Source organism: Eumetopias jubatus, unplaced genomic scaffold (genome assembly GCF_037043125.1).
Source record: "Eumetopias jubatus isolate StellerSeaLion01/CBP00866 unplaced genomic scaffold, mEumJub1_p1.0 scaffold_2, whole genome shotgun sequence".
Lineage (NCBI taxonomy): Eukaryota > Metazoa > Chordata > Mammalia > Carnivora > Otariidae > Eumetopias > Eumetopias jubatus.
Genome location: NW_028274808.1, coordinates 171,276,011 through 171,300,173, shown reverse-complemented (window position 1 = coordinate 171,300,173; position 24,163 = coordinate 171,276,011). Strand labels below are relative to the sequence as shown.

The window sequence follows — 24,163 nt, the reverse complement described above, 5'->3', positions numbered from 1 at the left end:
GAATAGTCATACAATTTATTACAATTGAACTTTATTCAGCAGTTAAAATACACCATGTTGAGTATAAAAAAGCAATTGCCAAAAATATAGTTTACACTGTGATACCGTGTAGGAAAAAATTGAAATGTGAGTGTATATTGTTTGTGGATTAATATTTATGGGGATAATGTATAAAAACAGAGAGGGAAAGATAGACCCAGCATGGGATGGTGGATACTTCTGGGGATGTAGGGAGAACCCTGTAAGTAACATTTTACTTCTTTAAAAAAATACATATATACACAGATGTGCAAAATATTTAAAACTGTTAAAACTGGGTAGTAGCTTGACATGAGTGTCTATCATAATATTCTATTTGATCTTTTTGAAATATTATATAATTTAAAAAAAAAACTTGGAAAACAAGAATATTGTATGTAATAAAAATTCCAGTATCAGAATCTGCTCTTTTGTAGCTTAGGAATAATCTCACTCCTTTTTTGCCACTTTGTGGCTAATTTCTGCTTGGCTTTTGTGTGCATCCTTAAGCCTCACCCCCTCCAGGTGGGTTTATAGACCCCTGTGTTGGGTTCAAGGCCTTCTGTGTATGCTTTCATAGTACCTTCTCTTTCCCTTCTTGCAACACTTCTCACCCAGCCATGCAGTTTCCTCTTTACTTGCTGCTTGGACCCACTGGACCCTAAGACGTTCCTCTGGGGACAGGTGACTTGTTTACTATAGCATCTCTAGGGACTGGTGTGCACTCATATGTGATAGATATTAAGTGACAATGAATTAACGGATGCTTCAGTGGTTTACATTCCCTGCTATGCACACAGTGGGCCCAAGCTGGATACTTGAAATCACCAACTCTATGTAGTATATATCAACTATGAATTGAAAGTATATAGCAACATGTCTTGCCCCAGAGAGGCCGTGTGCACCATTTTTGACTTGGCCAGCCTATAGGCCTTGCACCACAGTGTCACGGTGGAGAGGAAGAGCCGGGTGATGGGCTTCTTGTGAGGAAAATTTGTCTTAGACCCACTGACTCATCTCCCTCCAGAATCAGGTCATCATTAAGCTTTGGCAAGGCATGTACCCCATCCAGCTAATTTCCTCGGCACTGGGAGGTCAGGGTCCTTTAGTCCATCAGCTAAGCCAGCTCTTTACAGGGAGGAAGGATCACTGCTGCCACCTCGCCCACACCCAGGGGCCTAGCCCCTGCTTTGTCCCTGATGAAATTGGGTTCAGGTTGAGTGGGCTGGCCAGCCCCCAATGTGGCCTCAGTGGAGAGCCTGCTGCAGGCCCCATTTCTTTCTTCCTAGGCCTGACCAACTGTAGCCTTGAGCAGGCCTGCTTCCTCGGACCCAAAGAGAACATGCTTCCCTTCTCTTTTCTTCCTCTCACCTTCATTTGATTATTCATTAGAATCTGCTCCCATGTCAAGCCCATCTCCATGTAGCCTAGCTGCTATTGGCTCAGCCTCCAGCCCCACAAAACAGGTAGAACTTCTTCTCTGACAAAGCCAACTGTTGGGTGGAAGCTGGTGGGTGTCTTCAGAACCTCTCTTGACCAGAAGAGATCCCTGAAATCTTAGAGCACGAAGCCCTGTGTTCATATTGATAGCACTCGGGACCATTTGCTTTCCTGCCATCGTGGAGAGAGCCTCAGCTCTACCCAGTCCTGACCTGGGGTCGGGTAGTTTACCTTTCTGATCCTCGGCGTCTTCATCTGCCAGATAGAATAAATAATACCTTGCAGCAGAGTTTTGAGATAATTAGGGGCTGTGTTGTAAAGTGGTTAAGTTGACAGAATGCTTGGACCTGAATCCTGATTCTGCCCCTGTAGTTTCCCGATCCAAAATAGGGTAACCCTGGTCCCTACCTGCATATTGGAAATGCTCAGAGCAATGTCCGGCCTGTAATGAGCACCTTCTAAAGGTTCACTGGTTTTAGCGGTGTCTTGTAGACAGTATGCCCTCAATACACATTATGTTCTATTACCATTATTTTTACTTACCTTAGTTCCTTCAGGTTACTGTCACAAAAACACCACAGACTGAGTGGCTTATAAACAACAGAAATTTATTTCTCACAGTTCTGGAGGCTGAGAAGTTCAAGATCAAGGTGCTGGCAGATTCAGTGTCTGATGAGGACCACTTCCTGGTTCACAGAAGGCCGTCTTGTCTTCTTGCTGTGTCGGGACATGGTGGAAGGGGCAAGGAGCTCTGTGGGGTCTCTTTTGTAAGGATACTAATCCCATTCAGGAGGGCTCCACCCTTATGACCTAATCCCTTCCCAAAGGCACCCCCTCCAAATACCATCACATGGAAGATTCAGTTTCAACATGAATTTTGGGAAGATACGAACATGGAAGTCTATAGCCTTTTGTCCCTGGCCCCCCAAATTCATGTCTTTCTCATGTGCAAAACACATTCATTCCATTCCCAAACCCCCAAAGTCTTCACTTGTTCCAACATCAACTCAAAAGTCTGAAGTCCAAAGTCTCATCTAAATATCATCTAAATCAGATGTGGGTGAGACTGGAGCTATGATTCATCCTGAGACACATTGAGACAAATTCCTCTCTAAGCTGTGAACCTGTGAAACCAAACAAATTATGTGATTCCAAAACACAGTGGTGAGACAGGCAGAGGATAAACGTTTCCATTAAAAAAAAAAAAACAAAAACCAAACTACAAGACAAAACCCCCATCAGATCGTAAGATTTGTAAAAAAAACCCTCTTGGGCTTGATTCTCTGCCCTCCAGACCCACTGGAGCAGGAGTGCCACCTTTGGGACACACTGAGACAGAGGTCCTGACCCCGCAGCTTTGCAGGGCAGGATTTGGGCCCACAAGACTTTGGGGTTGTTGTAAGGATTAATGAGATAATGTATGAAAATACCTGGCATGCAATAAATGTTTAGTAGACATTATTTCCTTCCTTCCTGACCCTTGATCATGGAGAAGGGGTACCTCCGACAGGAGGCAGGTGACCCCTACCATTGAGTTGTAGGCATTCATTCTTACAAACTTCTCCCCTGAGGTAAGGAGCCAACTCTAGGTCTCTTGAAAAGTTCCAAGGACTTTGGCATCCTCGTGACATTAGGACCTGGAGATGGATGAGTAGGTGAGTTTAGTTCTGCCTGGACCCTGAGCTAAGACGGCTGCCAGGCATGAACCCATCATGGGCATTTAATTGAGCCTATATTTCATAGCATTCCTGAAGGAAGCTTGGAAGGGATCTTGGAGATCTTGAGTCTAACCTCTGAAATGTACAAGGTGGAAATGGGAGGTGTAGCATGAGCTGTCTGAGATCACATCAGCCAGTCTTGTGCAGGGAGAAGCCGGCACACCTGAATGCCCCTCTCTGAGCCCCTCCCAGTCTGCCTTCACAGAGTGGAAGACTCCAAAGTGCTGTGTGGAAATCAATCAGACCACTTTAGATGACTTCTGATCTCTGAAAGCTGATTTATCTTCACTTCATCCAGAGCATAACCTCTGTCATGTCTGAAAAATTCTGGGTGAGGAGGGCAGTGTCTCAGACCTCGCTAGTTGTAAGCATTTGAGAAATCAAAGGAGATTCGAATACAAAGGGAACCGAGAAGCCGTTTCCTTCTTATACCTTCTCATCCCTTATATCTCCTGTCAAAGCCAGCAGAAATGGTTTTCAGTTATGTACATCCTCTAGCTACGTACAGAGACTCAGGAGGCAGATGATGGTTTGTTTTATAATCTATGCATTACTTTGCTAAGCTGTGAACCCAGAGGGACCTTCTATCTTAAAGTTTCTGGAGGGGTACTTACCCAGGAATGTGGTGGCACTAGTGTCTTAGTTTCTGGAAAGTTCACTTGCTCTGTGCACCTGAAAATCGCACTGAGCATAACCAGGCACTCTCCTCTTGGTGAACTGCAAGTGTACATGGCTTGGTGGACATTTTGGAGGAATCTCAAGCTATAGCGAGGAAACATGTGAATTGTTTGCGTGACTGTGCAGAGGTACGTGGCTCTGTACCAGGCACGGGTAACCAACATGGAAGAATCACAGTTCTGCTTTTTAGGTGCTTGCTGCGCCGTTCCAAAAATATTGTGATCCAAAAATACTGACACATACAAATTTAGGCTTTGAAAAGAGCGAAAGCATTCAAAAGAGAGTTTCCATTGTGTTTAAAACGCTATGATTTTTTTAAGACTTATTTTTTAGAACAGTTTTAGGTTCACGGCAAAACGTGAGAAGAAAGTATAGAGATTTCCTCTACACCCAGCCTCCACGAATAACTAGCCTCTCCCATTATCAGCATCCCCCCATCTGAGTTGATATATTTATTACAATTGGTGAATCTACATCGATACAACACGATCACCCAAAGTCCATAGTTTACATTAGGACTCACTTTTGGTGTTGGACATTCTTTGGGTTTGGTCAAATGTATAATGACATGTATCCATCATTTTAACATCATATGAGGTAATTTTCACTGCCCTAAAAATCCTTTGTGCTCTCCCTGTTCACCCTCTCTTCCCATCTCCAACCCCTTCGCAACCACTGATCTTTGACTATCTCCATGGTTTCACGTTTTCCAGAATGTCATAGAGTTGGAATCATAGAGTATGTAGCCTTTCCAGATTGCCTTCTTTCTTTAGTAATACACATTTACGGTTCCTCCATGTATGTCCATGGCTTAATAGCTCATTTCTTGGGATGCCTGGGTGGCTCAGTCAATTAAGCGACTGCCTTCAGCTCAGGTCATGATCCTCGGTTCCTGGGATCAAGTCCCACATCAGGCTCCTTGCTCAGCTGGGAGCATGCTCCTCCCTCTTCCTGCCACTCTCCCTGCTTGTGCTCTCTCTCTCTCTCTCTGACAAATAAATAAATAAAATCTTTTAAAAAATAGCTCATTTCTTTCTAGAGCTGAATAATATTCTATTATCTGGATGTACTACAGTTTATTTATCCATTCACCTACTGAAGGACATCTTGGTTACTTCCAGGCTTTGGTAATTAAAGCTGCTACAAACATCTGTGTGCAGGTTTTTGTGGGGACATAAGGTTTCAGCTGCTTTGGGTAAATTCCAAGGAGCACGATTGCTGGATTGAAACTTGATGATTTTAAAGAACTAGATGATAGTGAACGAATAGAAATTGTTTTAGAAGTGGGAAATCACCCTAATCAAAGGGAAAATAAGCCACTTTTTTTTTTTAAGGAAATTATAATCTACTATGAAAAAGGGAAGAAGGAGTTTGGGTCCAATTTTTATTCACTAATATATTTGATTGGGAGATGAGGATTAATATTTTTCAGTTTCATTTTTTAGGAGAAACATAACTTTCAGTTTAGAAAATAAGTTATTTTTTTTGGTAAAGTTACTGCTATGCAAAGTGGTGTTTTTAATGTTTCCATTATAAACTATAATAAAAATGTCTGAGCTTAAAGCTGAGCATCTATGTTTAGTTATAATACAGGATGAGGATGTAAAAAATCGTATGACTAAACTTTCAGTGTTTTCTTTTGTGAGCTCATTGCCGCTGGGTTTTTCCATGATTTTGAAACATGTGTGTACAGTTTTTGGAAAGACGATTATTTGCTTAAACTTTATAGACTGAGCTAAAAATAGAAAAACATTGTTTCTATTTTTGGAATGTCTTACCAGCTAAAAAATGAATACAATTACCATACATAGTAAACCAAAACACTGAGACAGGAACAGATATTAAAATAGTAAATATATTCATTTATCTGGTTTAGAAATGTCATAAGCATTTTAATGAATTCATTGTTATTTTTAATGAAGAGAGAAATCTGTCGTAAAGTAAATTGCTTTCTTTCTTTCCTTCTCTCTTTCCTTCTAGTCTTAAGTAGGCTCCACTCCCAGGGCAGGGCTTGAACTCATGACCCTGAGATCAAAACCTGAGCTGAGACCCACAGTTGGACACTTACTGCCTGAGCCACCCAGGCGCCCCTAAATTTCTGTTTTAAAAAAACTGTTGAGTGCAGAGAGAAAAAAGGCATTCTGCAATTGGGGTGAACTGTATTCATAAGGGGGTTTGTCACTGGCTGGTCCCCTCTAGAGTTAACAATTCAATGGCTCACTTTTTTACACTGCAAGGTCTTAGTATTTCTAGTTGGGTGCAGCCAGTTTTTAATTTTACAAAACTTTTTAGTAAACGTACTGAAGGTGCCTGGAGCCATTAAAAGTGTCTTTTTAAATCTGTTTGCAAAAAAAAAAACAAAAAACCTGTTTGCTGTTATTCTGGCTAACAAGAAATGACAGCCTGATGCCTGAAATCAAAACAAAACTAGAGGGTGCCTGGGTGGCTCAGTTGGTTAAGCGACTGCCTTCGGCTCAGGTCATGATCCTGGAGTCCCGGGATCGAGTCCCACATCGGGCTCCCTGCTCGGCAGGGAGTCTGCTTCTCCCTCTGACCCTCTTCCCTCTCGTGCTCTCTCTCTCACTCTTTCTCTCAAATAAATAAATAAAATCTTAAAAAAAAAAAAAAAAACTAGAGACCTTAATTTAAACGTTGATATGGATGCATTAAAGTAGAATGTTCTTTAGCTAATAACCTGAATTTATTGTCTACGTCCAAATAAGTCTTCACCAAATTTATCCTTCTACTTCCCCCCCTGAACTTCCTTTCCCTCACTCACCAATTTATGAAGCACCGTGTGTTCTGAAGCTGGCCTTCACGTACTTGGTCTTGCCACCCAAAGACTCCCTTTTGAATTTACCGTGATTTAAATGTGATTGCATGTATATGCTTAAGAGAAAGTGAGAGAGGTAGACAGGTAAGGAGGGCTGGGATGTGTGGGAAGGGGAACAGGGGAGTAGTAGTGGGAATGAATGGGATTCATTGCTGAGGGAGGACTTTCTGAGGTGTTTGAAAGTGAGGGGCAGGAATACTTGCACATTCCAAGTCTCTGCCTGGCTAGAATGATGGGAATTTACCAGAGAGACATGGACAATCCGTGGTGTGCCTTATAGAGTTAAAGGAACAAATGGAGCACAATCATGCTGCTAGACTTAGCAACTCATAAAAAGGGAAAGGAAAATATTGAGAGTCAGGGAGGCCCACCCCATCCTGGAATTAATTTTGGCTGACACACAATCTCCTCTTTGATCTCAGCTGTTTGTCCTGTTTATAAACCCAGTCATGAGCTTGAGACCTCCAGCCCATCATTTCTCTTTTATTTTTGCATTTATAACATATGCTATATTAGAGTTCTTCAGAAAAACAGAACCAATAGGATATAGATAGATATATACATGTAAGAGGAGATTTATTATAGGAATTGGGTCATATGGTTATGGAGGCCATAAAGTCCCATGATCTGCCGCCTGCAGGCTGGAGGACCAGGAAAACTGGTGGTGTAACTCAGTATGAGTACTGAAGGCCTGCGAATTTGGGGGCTGGTAGTGTAAGTCCCGGTCTGAATCAGAAGGCCCAAGAACCAAGAGTGCTGATGCCCATAGGTAGGAGAAGATGGATGTCTCAGCTCAAGCAGAGAGCACAAATTTGCCTTTCTTCCCCCTTTTTGTTCTATGGAGGCCCTCAACTCTTGGATGATACAACCCAACATTGGGGAGGGCCATCTTCTTTAGGCAGTCTACTGATTCAAACGCTAATCTCTTTCAGAGACACCTTCACAGCTATACCCAGAAATAATATTTACCAGCCAACTGAGCATCCCTCAGCTCATTCAGGTGGACACATAAAACTAATCATCATAAGTAGCCATCACGAACCAACAGCAATCCCTGCTGGTACTACTACCACTTCTACTACTACAGCTAACATTTCTTAGGCACCTACTTTATGCAAGGATTCAGGCTGAGATGCTTCATATGCATCTCTTTCAATCCTAAAACTCATTCTGTAGAGCATGCGACTCTTGATCCCGGGGTTGTAAGTTCAAGCCCCACATGGTGTTGCAGGAATTCTCTGCCTTTAGTGCCTGCAGTGCTTGGTCATGCCGCTTCGAAGAATGAAGGGGTAGACCAGACGAAGAGTGGTGGGCAGCAAAGCAGAGTTCATTGAGGGATAGTATAAAGTTCCCAGAGAGGGAGGGGGGCCCGAGAGGGTTGCCCTTGGAGTTTCTAAGTGTAGGGCTTTTTACGAGCTCTTTTGCGGAACTATCTTAAGCAGTCAGGGTGTGTTGAGTCATGCCAATCAGGGCTTTGGTCACCTGTCTACCTATTAGGTTCATGTTAACATACTGATGGTCTCGTTTTTGGCTGACATCTGGGGGCTTATGTCTTAACTGCCCATGATATTGACAAATGCTTTGTGCTTAATTGTCTTATTTTAGGACGTTCTGCAGAAGTCATCTCTGCAAAGGCTGCAAAGCAGAATGTCAGTGCGGTCCTGTCTAAGCTGCAAAACAGGATGTTAGTGCTGTTTTATTTTAGCTGTCCTGACTCCATATTTTCTTGTTGGGGGCCTTGGCCCTGATTCCCTAACTGTCCAACTCACTCCTAACAGTTGGGTTTAGAGATTACTTAAAAAAAAAATCCTACAACTAACCCTCTAAAGTGTGGGTTCCATTATTATAAAGCCTCATGGAATTAACTTACCTAAAGTCATTAAAGCATCATCACCTAGAGGAATTTTAAAAATTGATTCATAATTCACATACCATGAAATTTCTGTTTTTAGTATATTTTTAGTATATTTAGTATAGTGAACATACTAAAAATTCCAAAATATTTTCATCACCCCAAAACAGAAACCATCACTCTCCATTTTTCCCTCTTTCCAATCCCTGGAAACTATGAATCTACTTTCTGTCTCTATGGATTTGCCTATTCTGGATATATAAGTGGAATCATAAAATATATAATCTTTTGCGTCTGGCTTCTTTCACTTAGCATGTTTGCAAGGTCCATTTACATTGTAGCATGTATCAGTACTTCATTACTTTTTATGACAAAATAATACTCTGTTGTGTGGTACACTACATTTTTTTATCCATTCATCAGTTGATGGACACTTGGGTTATTTCTACTTCATAGCTGTTATGAATAATACTACTGTGAACATCCATGTGCAAGTTTTTGCATGGCATACGTTTTCAGTTCATACAGAGGGATTTTGTTGCATGATTTTTTTTGGACTTGATAGTATCCTCAGCAAATATTTTTTCTGGAAACAAAGTTTTATGCCAGAGTGGGATAACTGCACACCTCCAAACTAAAATTTACTAAAATTCTCTTTTTGCAATGTGAGCTCTGATTTCCGTCCTATCTGTCTTAGTAAGGCTTGATTTCCAGAGTTATTGCCTTTGTCCAGCTGATCCTTCCTCCTCGAAAGTCTTATCACCATCTGTACAAGTTTTAAAGTCTTGGGCACTCGGCTGGCTCAGTCTGTAGGGCATGCGATTCTTTATCTCCCAGTTGTGAGTTCGAACCCCTCACTGGGTGTAGAGATTACTTAAAAAAGAAAAAAAGAAAAGGTCCTGTAACCTTCCAGCCAGAAGCTGGTTCTTCCTTTGCAGCATAAGTTAGCTTTCGTTTTTTTTCTGGGAGCTCCGTGGAGCTCCACCTGGGCCTTTCCCTTGGGCATTGTTCACTCTTTTCCTTTCCAGTCCTACTGGCTACCACCCTCTATCCCCCTTGAGGTCAAGATTCAGGTCTTATCACATTTCTGTTCCTTGCCAAGACACGTGTTGCTTTACACAATAAGCGCTGATGAACATCCTCGAACTGAATAAATCCCTGATTAGTTGCTGCGATATTGTGATTTATAATAAATATATATTTGATCTTTGTCCCCTTTCCTGACACGGAGCTCCTAAAACCCTTGGAATTTCCTGTGAAGAGAGCCAAAAAGGTGTTCTTTTGTTATGTTAATGCAGTGGCTTTTGGAAAGCTCCTTGGTCCCCTAAGAAAGGAGATTGGTTGCCAGGGAACCAACCACGTGATTAGAGGGTAGGAAACCTTCAGTCCTACCCCCTGACCTCTGGGGTGGGGGGTGGGTGGAAAGAGGCACTGAAGTTTGAGTTCAGTCACTAGGGGTCAAGGATTTAATTGATCAAGTTGAGGTAATAAAGCCTCCATTAAAAACCCCCATGACGGGGTTTGGAGAGCTTCCTGGTTGGTGAGCACTTGGAGATGCCAGGACAGTGGCACTCACAGAGAGTGTGCAAGTTGCATGCACTCTTTCCACACCTCGCTCTTTGCATTTCTCTCATTTGGCTGTTCCTGAGTTACAGCCTCTTCTAATAAACCAGTCATCTAGGATGTAGAAAGTTTCTCCAAGTTCTGTGAGCCACTCTAGAGTATTAATCGAAACCAAGCAGGGGGTTGGGAGAACCTGTGGCTGGTGGGTCAGAAGCCCAGGTGGCAACTTGGCCTTGGGATTGCGATGGGAAGTGTGTGTGGGGGCCGCAGTCTTGTGGGACCGAGCTCTTAACCTGTGGGATCTGACGTAATCTCCAGGTCAGTAGTGTCAGAATTGAGTTGAATTGTAAGACCCCCAGCTGGTGTCAGAGAATTGCTTGATGGTGTGGGAAAAAAAAAAACCCATATTGTCATTGGTGTCAGGATCATGGTTGCCCAGGGGTTCTGATTCACTTGAAACCACGCTGAGTTTCCTTGTGTTACAACGGCCCTGTTTTTTAGCCAGGTCTTGGGGCAGGGTGGGGGCGGGGGGGAGGAACAGGTTGGCAGAGTGACGTCATGCTTCCCCCTCTTTGCCTCCACATCTGAGCAGGTAGAGCGCAGCAAAGGAGGTGCATCTCCGCTTCTTGCCCCTCCTCAACAGAGGGATATGGCAGGAGAGTAGGGCAGCGGTGTTGGGGGTTTCTTGGGTGAGGGAGGGGCAGTTACGATCAGACTTAGGAGGGGAGCAGCTCCAGTAACTGGGTTCCCCCATCCCTCTTCAAGTCCTCCCTTAATGTCTCAGGAAAACAGATTAAATCATCCTTTTAACGTTACGTAGAAAGACAGCAGTCTTGGATTTTCGATAGATCCTGTTTGTTTAGACCTCAGCAATCCTATTTGGATAGCCTATTGCTCTTCACAGAGCAGCCATATCTTATTTTTTCTTTTCATTCATTCATTCATTCATTCAAGTCATCTCTATGCCCACTGTGGGACTTGAACTCATGACCCTGAGATCGAGTCGCCTGCTCTTCTGACTGAGCCAGCCAGACACCCCTCATACCGTTTTTTTTTGTTTTTTTTTTAAAGAAGGGATTTAGAACTGTGGAAGTGGTTCTCAATCGTGGCTGATAGCCGGACTCACCTGTTAGAGTAGGAACGCACATACATCCACTCTTCCAAGCTTTAAGTAAAGCTAGAGGTCAACACCAGTGTTGACACCTGGCTCTCTTCACGCATTTATGTGACCTGCCTGCACTTTGAGGTCCCTGAGAATTCCACCCTGCCCCCAGAGCAGCCAATTTATCCACCCTCCTTCCCCACCTACCCCCTGGCACCACTGTTAACTCTGATAGGGGATCAGGGCTGGGAACCATCAGCACCTTGGAGCAATGACTACTATGTAGGGGTTTTCAATTCCGACCGAAAGAGAATCACTAGGGAGCTGTTAAAATTAACCAATCCCTGGTCTATGTACAGTCCTTCCCTGGGGCAATATACAGTTTCTTGGGGGAAGGCTACTTTTTTTCCAGACGGGAGGGAGTGTGGTGTTTTAATGAAAATTGTTTTATTTGAATGTGGAATCAGTAGACTGTCTGATGTTAAGTTTCCTTTTAATGAAATTCCAGATTATAATGGAATTTCTTCCTGCATTGTGACTTGCAAGGTCCATGTTGGCAGTGAATTAAAGTAAGACCCTTCTATATTTCTTAAACTATTTGGTGTCAGAGCTCTGCATGTTACTGCCTGTCAGGTCTATTCAGTGGAAAGGCCCTTACGTTCCCATGAAAGGAGTAATTCTGCCCAATCCTGGATCAGGCAGAGAGATCTGGGACAGAGGGAGACCTCTGTGTGTCTAAAGGATATGTAAGCTTTGGGCAAGTCCAAACCAGGTTCTGACGAGCCTCCACCCTGATGTGTGTATATGGAGAATTGGATCCAGGGTGTAACAATGAAGACTTGATGTCCCTATCTCACCTGCCAGCACACTTTCCCATTGTAACAGTTAGATCTAGGATTTGATCTGACTTTAATTCTGTGTGTGTGTGTGTGTGTGTGCGCGCGCTCAAGAAGTGTGATTTTTTTTTTTTTAAGATTTATTTATTTGACAGAGAGAGACACAGCGAGAGAGGGAACACAAGCAGGGGGAGTGGGAGAGGGAGAAGCAGGCTTCCTGCTGAGCAGGGAGCCCGACGAGGGGCTCGATCCCAGGACCCCGGGATCATGACCTGAGCCGAAGGCAGATGCTTAACAGACTGAGCCACCCAGGCGCCCCAAGAGGTGTGATTTTTATTCTCCTAAATTTAATCTAATTTTTTTGCCTCCCCATTTCCTGCCCAACTGGCAGAAAATTTATCTTAGTTGGGAATAATTCAGGTTTATTTCATCAATTTTGGGTTCCCTTCATTCTTACCCCAGAGTTGCTTCTAAGTTCTGGGCCTTTTCGTAGAGTTCAGTCTGGGGATTGGAGTGATGGAGTATGGTGGTATTTGTCTTGGATCCAGCTTGTCCCGCTTGTCCACAGCTGCCCCCCCCCACTCCCACCAAACTATGTTGTTGCCTAGGAACCCTCCAGGTCTCCCTCTGGCTGAGCTAGTGCACATCATCCCCAGGACACAGGACAGTTTCAGCTGTTCTCTCAAGGGTCTGTTGGCCAGAAGCTCATTTGAAGCCCCACGTCAACGACTCTCATATACTAGTGCATCTTAAACTTGAATGTGTACACTAGCCACCTGGAATCACAGTAAAATGAAAGTTCTGACTCTGTAGGTGTGGGTTAGGGCAGGGCCTGAGATTCTGCACTTCTAACAAATTGCCAGATAGTGCCCAGGCTGCTGGTTCTTTGAGTAGCAAGGTTGTGGAGGACAGAAGAGCGCTCAGTGTAATGGAGTTGTCAGCCTTCATCTCTTCTACTTGCTTGGGGAAGTGATTTGCTAACAGGGTAGGATTTGGTTAAATGGTTGCAAATACCCTCCCCTTTTTTAGCTCTTAATTTTTTTTAAGTTTTTTTCTTTTAAGTAAACTCTACCCACAACGTGGAGCTCGAGCTCACAACCCCAAGATCAAGAGTCACATGCTCTACTCACTGAGCCAGCCAGGTGCCCCTAGCTCTTAATTTTTTTTTTTAAAGATTTTATTTATTTATTTGACAGAGACACAGCGAGAGAGGGAACACAAGCAGGGGGAGTGGGAGAGGGAGAAGCAGGCTTCCCGCTGAGCAGGGAGCCCGACGCAGGGCCTGATCCCAGGACTCTGGGATCATGACCTGAGCCGAAGGCAGACGCTTAACCAACTGAGCCACCCAGGTGCCCCATTTCTGTAGGGAATATCAATCACTGCTCAAAAGCATGAAGATGCTCCCTAAGATGCTCCTAAGGCCCTTTTCAATTACCCAGGTAGTCTCTGTTAGAATGCTCTTAGAACTCTTGGCTTTCCCCCTGCACCCTTTCTGAAGGAGAAACAAAAAGATGACATCTCCCTCACCCCCACGACACTCTCCTCTTGGCAGTCATGTCCGTGTGTAATCCCCCTTGCCTTGTGCGTGGACTGGATTTATTTCCTCGCATTTTAATGAATAGAATACAGCAGAAGTTTTGGGCTGTCACTTCTGAGATCAGTTTATAAAATGATCTCCTTCGTGGACATATGCTCTTTCTTGGATCATTTGTGCTGGGGGATGTGAACTGCCATTTTATGAGCAGCCCTATAGAGAGGACCACTTGATGCAGCAAGAACCTCAAGTCCGGAGTCCAACAACCTGCAAGGAACAAACTGTGTGAGTGAGCTTGGAAGTGTATCCTTCAGCCCCATTCCAGTTTTGAGATGGCTGCCGCCCTAGCCGACAGCTTGAACCCAACCTCAAGAGAGACCTTGGGCCAGAGCAGCCAGCCAAGTGGCTCCTGGATTTCTGACCCACAGAAACTTGTGTTTTAAGCTTCTCAGTTTTGGGGTAATTTGTTATGCAGCACTAGATGATACGCCCACCTAACTCAGATGCCGGACATTTGGAGATGATTAGAATGTTCTGTTGGCCTCTCTGAAAATACCGCACAACGTAACAAAAGGAAACAAGCAAAATTCTTGCGCGGGGGTTGCTATTTGGCCTGATGAACTAACTCAGTGAGTGGCTCCACGTGACACATGTATTTTACACATTGGCTGTTAGACCTTTGAACATTTTTTTTTCCCCAACGTGTAACTCTAGGGTGCTTTGAGTTAGAAACCTACCTTAACCTTTGTAGCTATAAACTGACTACACTGCCTTATCTTGCCCTGGGAGAGAAGAAAACTGGTGAAATCAAAATTTCTCACGTGGGCTGAAAGCTGCGGGCTGGTAAGAGCCGGAGCTTCTCCCCTCCCCCCCCCCAATAGCTTAGTTTTCTGACTCCAAGAAAACCACCTTTGATTATATAAAGGTATTAGGGGCTGGGGAAACACTAGTCCTTTTGTTACCAGCAATCTCAGAGCCTTTAGAAAGAAACGCGGTGGGGGTGGGGGTAACCCCGGTTAAGTTGGGCGGGCTTTGTGTTAGCTCAACTCTGGGGCTTTTATCAAACCTAAGAGAGAGGAATTCCTAGTTTTCTTCAAGTTGTTCGACTCCTCTTCCAGGAGCTGCGCGGCCGGGGACACCCCGGACGCGGGCGAGCCCCGCGCGTCCCAACTTCCCGCCCCGAGCCCAACGTGGGGGTGGGGTCGGCGGCGCTCCCTCCCCTCCGCTTCCCTCCCCTCCCCTTCCCCGCGCTCTCCCCACCCACTTCCCTTTCTCGGCCGGCCGGGCAGCCCTGCGGGCGCGACCTCTCCGGGCAGTGCCGAGCGGGGAGGAGCCCGCCGCCGCTGCCGCCGCCGCCGCCGCCGGCGGAGCAATGCCCGCGCCCCGCCGCGCCCCGAGTCCGCCCTCGGCTACCCGCAGCCTCACGGGCCGGCGGCGGGAGTGAGCGGGAGCGACGGGTGAGGAGCCGCCGCCCGGCCCGCGATGTCACCATTGTTCAGCTGGGTGGCCAAGGTAGGCGGCGTCGGGGCAGTGTCGGGCCGGCGCCCGTTACCGTTAGCGGACGGTGCTGGGAGCCGGCGTCCGGCGGGCGCGGTTCTGGGCACATTTGTAACCGTCGAGCCGTGAGGGGGTCCGGAGCGCGGGGAGCGCCCGCGGCTCGGGGTGGGGGTTGGGGGAGCGGGGGTCTGACTGTGCCTGGACTGCCCGCGGCGGGGGTCGTCCCGCTGCCTGGGGACAGCGACCGGAGCGCTGCGGACGCCGCTGGGGTCGTTTCCCGGGCGGTTCTCATTCATTAGTCGGCCGAACGGGCCAGGTGGCGTCACGTCCTTCTCACGGATGGGGAGAGTGAGGCCCGACGCCCGGACCCAGGTGTTCGCACCTGGCGGCCGGCTGCTTCCCTTCCCCCGCAGCCCACCGCGCGCCGCCGACCCCCCGCTGGGTGTTGCCCCCCCCCCCCCCCCCGCGGCGGGACCTTGTGTGGCATCCTCCTTGACACAGGTTTGAGCTTGGGTGGTCAGGGATAGGGTGCTGCGGATGCCAAAAGGCTGGAATGGGTGCACATAGAGGGTATCTGTCCTTTGTTTTAAACTCCCTGATTATTTAAGGGTTCGGTGGTGTTTGTTACGAATGTAAATTCTTTCTATTTCCATAAAGTTTTGTTTTCAGAACATTAGCGCTTTCAGAATAACTGAGCACTAAATCCCTACCAATTTCACTATTGCTAAAACGAAGGGATTGGAGTAGATTTCTAGAGTTCCCACCGGTTGGAGAACGTGGAATTATTTTTATATCTCGCGGAGTACCGGGCGTTTGGGTGTTTTGAACGATGCATCCCTCGCAGCCTGTAAAAGGCCGGCAGGACAACAGGGTACCTTTCTCACTCCACGGACTCCTCTTGCTCCTGGCGTTTGGCAGGTTGAGTAATAAACTCCTATTGGGAGAACCCGTTAGCCATTATGTGACCCTTGACAAATGATAATTAGGTGGTGGTTATATCTGCTAGTTATGCAGTGCTTTTAGAGTGCTGGTTTTAAAATACCCGTTCGTGAGCCACATAAGGCTTTGCCTGTCATTTAAGTGCTAATAAAACGGAGACACAGAAACCAGATTAGTTATTAGGCACTGTATCCTATCATCTCATCCTCACCAGAATTTTCACTTCCTGAAACACAGCTGTTGGTAAATGAAAAAGTTTTGAATCGTAGTTTTGTATTGAAAAAAAGAATGATAATGTGCAGATTTTCTGGTTTGAAGTGATAGCTAATTAGCTTTATAAATAATGCTAAATTTAAAAAGTGATGTTAGTAGTTTAAAAAAAGTAATTCAGGGTGTGTTGTCTGATTATATTTTAGTTTAGGTTGAGGATTTGAGTCTACTTGTGTACTGTTATACTTTATACTGTAAGGCCAAAGGGAGAAACCAAAAAACCAGACTATTTTCTTTTTTACTCCGAAATCAGTAAGAAGTAAGTCTAAAAAAAAAAAAAAAAAACCAGAAACAAAACCCAAGAAACTTACTGCTTGTACTGTTTTATGGTTTTACTTACTTTTCCAAAACATATTTAATAAAGATGTTTTTCACTGTAGGAGTGAGGTGGACTTTTGTTCACGTTGGCCTAGCAGATGACAGTGAAAACACCAAGCTTTAATAAAGCTTGCTTTATTAAAAAACAAACAACCGAGAAAACAAAACAGTAAGGACTTCTGCAAGGATTGTCAGCTTTCTCCAACTGGCAGTACTTTTGAAAAGTTTATTTAAATGAACTGTATGTCGATAACTTCATCTAAATTCTTAATCATGTTATTCCAAAGTTATTTAAACTACAGAACAACAAAACTATGAAATGTTTTTGGAGCACATTTATCAGTTGTCAGCAGAAAGTGTAGTTATTTTATATTTCATTTCTGCTAGGTGGTGTGCAATTATAAATTGCATCCTGAAATTGATTTTTATAGACAGCATGTTCTGTGAGTTTTTAGAATATGAAATTCTTTAAAAGTTCTTTTCTTGGGGTTGTAGATGATAAGAATGACTTTCTAGGGAACCTGATTTGCTTTACTGCTAAGAGATAAGGCATCAACACAGGTGGCATTATAAACGAGGGAATATTTTAAAGGCAGAAACAGGAGATGCAAATAAGACACACAATGTGCATAATCCCGAAGTACATTTATATTTGACTTTAGAATGGCCCTTCAAGAATACATAAGTGAATATGAGCACACACCTCACACAAACACTTGTACATCTAATTGCTGTTCTATGTTGACCTTTGCAAACTGTGGCTCAACACCTAGTAGGGAAGGAGAAAGGGGTGTGGACATCACTTGGTGCAGATGGATACCTGAACAGGATTTGTTTTTCTTGGGTGCTGCATTAATGTATGAATATTGAATATGTAGAGTGAGCAATTTCATGGTGTAGGAATAGAGCCCAAAGAATTTTATGTTAAAAAAAATTATGAAGATGCACTTTCTTTTAAGTTGGACATGGCCTTGGAACAGTAGGGCAGGTGTGCATTGTATTACAAATGGGGCAGGTTTTATAGAGATAGGATTTCTTGATTAGTCTTTCATTAGCGCACGTGAGTTTTTACGTAGATTACAAATAAAAAATTTCTCAAACATCGTGATTTTTATACTAAACCCACAGATGTCTCTAGTCACCTGGCAGTTTTGAGTATTTCTGTTGATTACTTCTGTGTCTCCCATGCATCAGTTAGTGAAGACTGCTACAGAGCCGCCAGATAACTTTTCTAAATTTATTTGGATTCGCATCTGCCTGTAAAGATACTGGCTAAGACTCTGGGAAACACTATGGAGGTTCCTCAAAAAGTTGAAAATAGAACTACCCTACAACCCGGCAATAGCACTACTGGGTATTTACCCCAAAGATACAAATGTAGTGATCTGAAGGGGCACGTGCACCCCAGTGTTTATAGCAGCAATGTCCACAATAGACAAACTATGGAAAGCCTATATGTCCATCAACAGATAAATGGATAAAGAAGATGTGGTATGTGTACACACACACACACACTGGAATATTATGCAGCCATCAAAAAATGAAATCTTGCCATTTGCAATGATGTGGATGGAACTAGAGGGTATTATGCTAAGTGAAATAAGTCAGAGAAAGACAAGTGTCATAGGATCTCACTGAAATGAGGAATTTGAGAAACAAGACAGAGGATCATACGGGAAGGGAGGGAAAAATGAAACAAGACGAAATCAGAGAGGGAGACAAACCATAAGAGACTCTTAATCTCAGGAAACAAACTGGGGTTGCCAGGATGGAGGGGGTGGGAGGGATGGGGTGGCTGCGTGATGGACAGTGGGGAGGGTATGTGCTATGGTGAGCGCTGTGAATTGTGTAAGACTGATGAATCACAGACCTGTACCCCTGAAACAAATAATACATTATATGTTAATAAAAATAAATTCTACGGTCCATCACACACACACACAAAAGACACTGGCTAAGATTATTGCTAGCATCTCAAAGTAGTGGATTTTAAATATATATGTTATTTAATCAGGTAAAATGGAAGATGAGCCTAAATATATCCACATTTGCTGTGTTTTCAAATTCAGGTGCAGTTTTCTGTAGTTTATGCCTTGTATTTTCCAGTGCTCATGTTTTCACCAGGTGTTATTGGGTATACCTTTGGTGTACCAGGTACTGTTGATGCCCCGAAGGAGTTAGTTCAGTTTGCACAATAGGCTTATCCTTTACTTATATATTTTCTAAAGATTTTATTTATTTATTTGTCAGAGAGAGCACGAGAGCACACGAGCACGCACAAGCAGAGGGAGCGGCAGGTAGACCAAGAAGCAGGCTTCCTGCTGACCAAGGAGCCCGATGTGGGACTGGATCCCAGGACCCTGCGATCATGACTTGAGCCGAAGGCAGACGCTTAACTGACAGCCACCTAGGTGTCCCTAGGCTTGTCCTTCAAAAAGTGCACACTAGGGGCACCCGGCTGGCTCAGTGGGTAGAACATGTGACTCTTGATCTCGGGGTTGTGAGTTTGAGCCCCATGTTGGGTGTAGAGATTACTTACAAGTCAAATCTTTAAAAAAAAAAAAGAAAATAATAAGTGAAGCTTTGTAAGCCAAATATTTAAAAATGCATTAGGTAAGGGATCCTTTTGTAAAACAGTCACTAACATTTTATGTGAAACCAGGTTTTTCATATTTTAGCCTTGCTGAAAACATAGGTTTATAGCAATTATTCATTCAACAAGTCATTTAAGAAATGTGTTCAACACAGATATTTAGTGAGCACCTCATATATGCCAGGTACTGTTTGAGGAGTTGAAGATTTAGCAATGACCAAGGTGGACCAGGTCCCTTTTTTCATGGAGCTCAGATTCTAGGGGGGGGGGTGCTGCACAGAACCCAACAAGGAGATAAAGAAGGGCTGCAGGAAACCGCAAAGGTAAGCAAACCTTTGTTTTTCTTGGGTGCCGCATAAGTGCCAGGGAGAAAAGTAAGCAAGGTGCTTGGTGGAGAGTGACTAGGGGCTGGGGTGGCAAGGAGGCGGCAGTTCATCTGGGGAGTAAGGGTGCTGGACATGTGCCTGGCAGAGAGAACAGCAGGGACCAGGGCCTGGAGGTGGCTCAGGTGGGCATGTTAAAGCAGTGGGAAGAAGGCAGGCGTGACGAATCTGCTGAGCTGGGCCCGAGTTGTGGGCCCTAGTTGGGGAGGGGTGGTCTGGGCCAGGCCCTTCAGGGTTCTGTAGGCCCAGGACGGGGTTTGGATGTATTTGCTTTAAGTGCAGCTGGAAGCCATTCGAGGGCATGAACCTGAGGAGCGCTGTGGGTTGATGTGTACATACCTCGGGCAGAAGCAGAGAGAACTTAGGCTGTTGTGTTTCAGGCAGGGGGTGATAGTGGTAGCCTGGTATTAAAGAAGGGACACCTGTGGAGACATAATTGTTCTTTGTCTTCTGAGGTGATGTGACCAGGTGGCTTTGCTATCTTGTATGAGACTGGTGCAAATGACCGAGGAACTAATTGCGTCTGTGTTGGGTACAACTTGCCCTTGGTTAGCTGCCTCTAAAGGGCAGGCCTTTCGGGCCCAGCTGTGTCCCGATGCCAGCCTGGTTTGTTTACCTTTGCGGTTTCCTGCAGCCCAGAGCATCCCACCTTGCGTGCCTCTGGCTGCCTGGGCTGGCCTGCTGACGGGCACACGGCAGCCTTCCTGGAAGGCGCGCATCTGCCTGCACCTGGTGCTTAGGCAGCGGGTCCTCTGCTTGCCTGTGCAAGTCAGTTCCGTGCCGGTGTGCCCTAGGTTAATGTGATGAATTATTTAAAAGTATAACAGTATTTTTTTTTTCCGGCAAACTTATATTATGTTTAATTAGTGGATGTTTGAGTTTAATAAAGAGGGGAGAACTCCTTGTCCTAATCAAACCATTCCTTGACTTTGAAAAATGTGCTGCCTCTTGCTGAGCGAAGCTGGCGTAGCCCGGACCAGGGTTTCGGCAGGGCTCCCATGGAGCCTGTTTGTTTGCTTGTGTGTGGCAGCCTGTCTTTGGGAGCTCCAGTTGCTTAGAGGAACAACACGCACCATGGGCAGGAATAGAAACCCTGCCTCATCCACAGCACAACAGTGAGCTCAGAGCAGATCTCATTAATGACAAAAAAGCAATTCAGTTTTTTCCCCTAAACAAATTCCCTAAACTGATCTTAACCTATATATGTCTCAGCCTTGGTCTGTTTCTGACTATCTAAACCCTTCTCATCCTTCACCCCCTTCCCGAAGCTTCTCTGTGTATTCATTCATTCATCAGAGGAATATACTAAATGGAGTAGAAAACAGCCCCTAAGGCATTTCCTCTGCCAGGAGGATAGTGCTATAGCCCGGAGCATGGGGGAATAGGGAGGGACTCTTGCTCCAGTCTGAAGGGGGCTGAGGAGTTAGCCCGGGGAGATCAGGGTGTGCCAGGTGGTTAGAGTGGCACGTACAAAGACCTGGAGGCACGTTGGAGAAGCCTCAGTCCCAGGCTGGCTGGAGAATCTGTTGCAGGGAGCAGAAGAGGAGTCTGGATGGGTGAATAGCCGCCAGAATGCACATGGCATACGGACCCCTTCAGAGAGGCTGGCATTTGATCTCAGGGCAGTGGGCTCCCCCCTAGAGACCAAAGCTGATCTTTCCCCAAATTCCTGTAGCCGTGTAGTCCATTCTGTATGATGCCTTGTGTTGCGGTTGTTTAATTCTTTTATCTCCTCTACTAGCCTGTAAACTCTAAGAAAACAGGGTGGTGTGGTCTTACGTACTGGTGCATACAAATCACTTGGGCATCTCATTAAAATATAGTTCTGCTCTAGTAGGTCTGGATGGAACCCCAAATCCTGCATTTCCAGTACGCTCCCAGGTAACGCTGATGGTCTGGGGACCGTACTTTGTGTTGCAAGGTTCTCTGTATTTTCTATTACACCTACTATTAGACATAGGAGTTGCTTATAGTTTTTTGGAACAAATGCCATGATTTCAGATTAGTCACTTGTATCTGGGAGGATGGTAGTGGAAATAGGTGTCCCATGAAATAAAACCTAAAAAATTAACCTTGAAATGGAGTGTTTGGGGAGTAGGAGTGGAAGGAAAATTTTGCATTGCATACTCTTGTACCTTTTAAAAAATGTCAACACTTTATGTATTAACTATTCAGTTTATCAAATTTAAAAAACACTTTGGCCTTTTCTCTTTTTCAGTGTATTTAACTTTGCCTGAGATACCATTAGGATATTATAATAGACTAGGAATCAGATTATTATTGAAAAATTGACTCAAATTGCCCTCCTGTCTTTTCTTTTTTATTTTTTTTAAAGATTTTATTTATTTATTTGAGAGAGCGAGAAAGAGAGAGAGAGAGAGCACATGAGAGGGGGGAGGGTCAGAGGGAGAAGCAGACTCCCTGCTGAGCAGGGAGCCCGATGTGGGACTCGATCCCGGGACTCCAGGATCATGACCTGAGCCGAAGGCAGTCGCTTAACCAACTGAGCCACCCAGGCGCCCTGTCTTTCTTTTTTAATAGACCGAATTTTTAAGAGCAATTTTAGGTTCACAGCAAAATTGAGCAGGAGATACAGAGAGTTCTCATATACCCTCTGTTCCCACACATGCATAGCCTTCCCCCTTATCAATATCTCCAACCATTTGTTACAGTTGATGCACCTGCATTGACACATTATCTTGGCAAGTCCCAAGTGTGTGCTACAGGTCATTCCTGGTGTTGTACATTCTATGGGTTTGGACAGAAGTATAATGGCATGTATTTTTACTACCACACAGAATAGTTTCACTGCCCTAAAAATCCTCTGTGCTCTGCCTGTTCATCTTGTCTTCCCTCCCCAACCCCTGCCAGCCACTGTTCTTTATAGTTTTGCCTTTTCCAGAATGTCCTATAACTGGAACCATGAAGTATATATCCTTTTCAGATTGGCTTCTTTCACTTAGTAATGTACATCTAAGTTTCTTCTGTATCTTTTCATGGCTTGGTTGCTCCTTATAGCTCTGAACAACATTCCATTGTCTAGAAGGGCGTCTCATTTGCTTCCAGGTATTGGCAGTTATGCATAAAGCTGTAAACATTTTTGTGCAGGTTTTTGTGTGGGTGTAAGTTTTCAGCTCCCTTCAGTAAGGCTGGTGACATCAAGAAGACTGATTGCTGGATTATATGGTAAGAATATGTTTAGTTTTATAAGAAGCTGCCACATTGTCTTCCAAAGTGGGTGTACCATTTTTGCATTCCCACCAGCAATGAATGAGAGTTCCTGTTGCTCCATGTCTTCGTTAGCATTTGGTGTTGTCAGTGTTTCAGATTGTGGCCGTACCAATGGGTGTGTAATGATATCTCATTGTTACTTTAATTTGCGTTTCCCTGATGACATAATGTGGAGGCCCCCCCTTCCTTTTGATTGTTAACTTTTAAGCAGTAGAAATAATAAATTTGTCCTTTTGAATTTTATTTCATAATATATGGTGGTATTTATTAAATATATAATAAAGTTATAGAAAAACAAAAATTTAAATGGCTATATTTGTATATTTATACTTAAGTATCTTTAATTTTTCCATTCTCTCTTTTACCTCTGATTTTGCTATTCGGAGCATGAAACAGCCATTTACATCATTTTGTTAGATTTAAAAAAAGACATGATGGAAAAGAATTTCTTTAGTTTTTATGTACTTTGGTACTACTTTTGCAAATTTTTTTTATATCCGTCATGTGTTATAATGGGATTAGATTGCTAGGCCTTATTCATTTACTTTGGTTGAGCTTGGCTAAGTTAACCTCGAGTCTTTCTCATCTAAAAAATAACGTATTCCCTATTCATCTTTTTAGAGATCCTGTTTTAAAATTGAGTAATGTCAAAATCTGCATGGGAAATTGTGAAGATCATCTGCAAGTGTAAACTCTTTGAACATGGTTGAGTTCACAGTTTGTCAGCGGTTTTTGTGCAAATGTGGTGTAGGCATGAGGATCCAGAGATGAGCAGGACATGGGCCCAGCCTTTGAGCAGCTTGCAATTTAACAGGGAGAGGTCCACCTGTGAAGATGATTTAATGAAATCATACAGATGTGTGCACAGGGAATCACTCAGCTAGAGGTTCGGGGAGATTTTTTTGAGTGTATGAGATCTGAGTTAAGTCTTTTTTTTTTTTTTTAAGATTTTATTTATTTATTTGACAGAGAGATAGCAAGAGCAGGAACACAAGCAGGGGGAGCGGGAGAGGGAGAAGCAGGCTTCCTGCCAAGCAGGGAGCCCGATGTGGGGCTTGATCCCAGGACCCTGGGATCATGACCTGAGCCAAAGGCAGACGTTTAACGACTGAGCCACCCAGGTGCCCAGGTCTTTCTTTTTTTTTTTTAAGATTTATTTATTTTAGAGTGTGCACCTGCAGTCATGAGTGTGGGGGAGGGGCAGAGGGAGAGAGAATCCCCAAGCAGACTCCCCACTGAGCACAGAGCCCGACGCGGAGCTCAGCCCAGGACCCCGATATCATGACCCAAGCCGAAACCAAGAGTCGACTTTCTAAAAAGTTTGCTTGTCTATTAGCATATTGTATTTCAGAATACCT

General features: G+C 44.3%; 1 protein-coding gene across 8 annotated transcripts in view; it reads left to right on the top strand.

Moving 5' to 3' along the window:
• The window catches only part of TBC1D1 (TBC1 domain family member 1), a 226,308-nt gene that overhangs the window by 60,436 nt on the left and 141,709 nt on the right, over positions 1-24,163 (top strand). Inside the window, exon 1 of one of the 8 annotated variants that reach the window (XM_028090244.2) lies at positions 14,944-15,086. The exons of the other annotated variants lie outside the window; for them this stretch is intronic. Within the exon in view, the coding sequence (XP_027946045.1) occupies positions 15,057-15,086 (30 nt within the window). The 5' untranslated portion in view covers positions 14,944-15,056. Of the gene's footprint in view, positions 1-14,943; positions 15,087-24,163 lie in introns of those variants that run through there. 8 annotated transcript variants of the gene reach the window in all.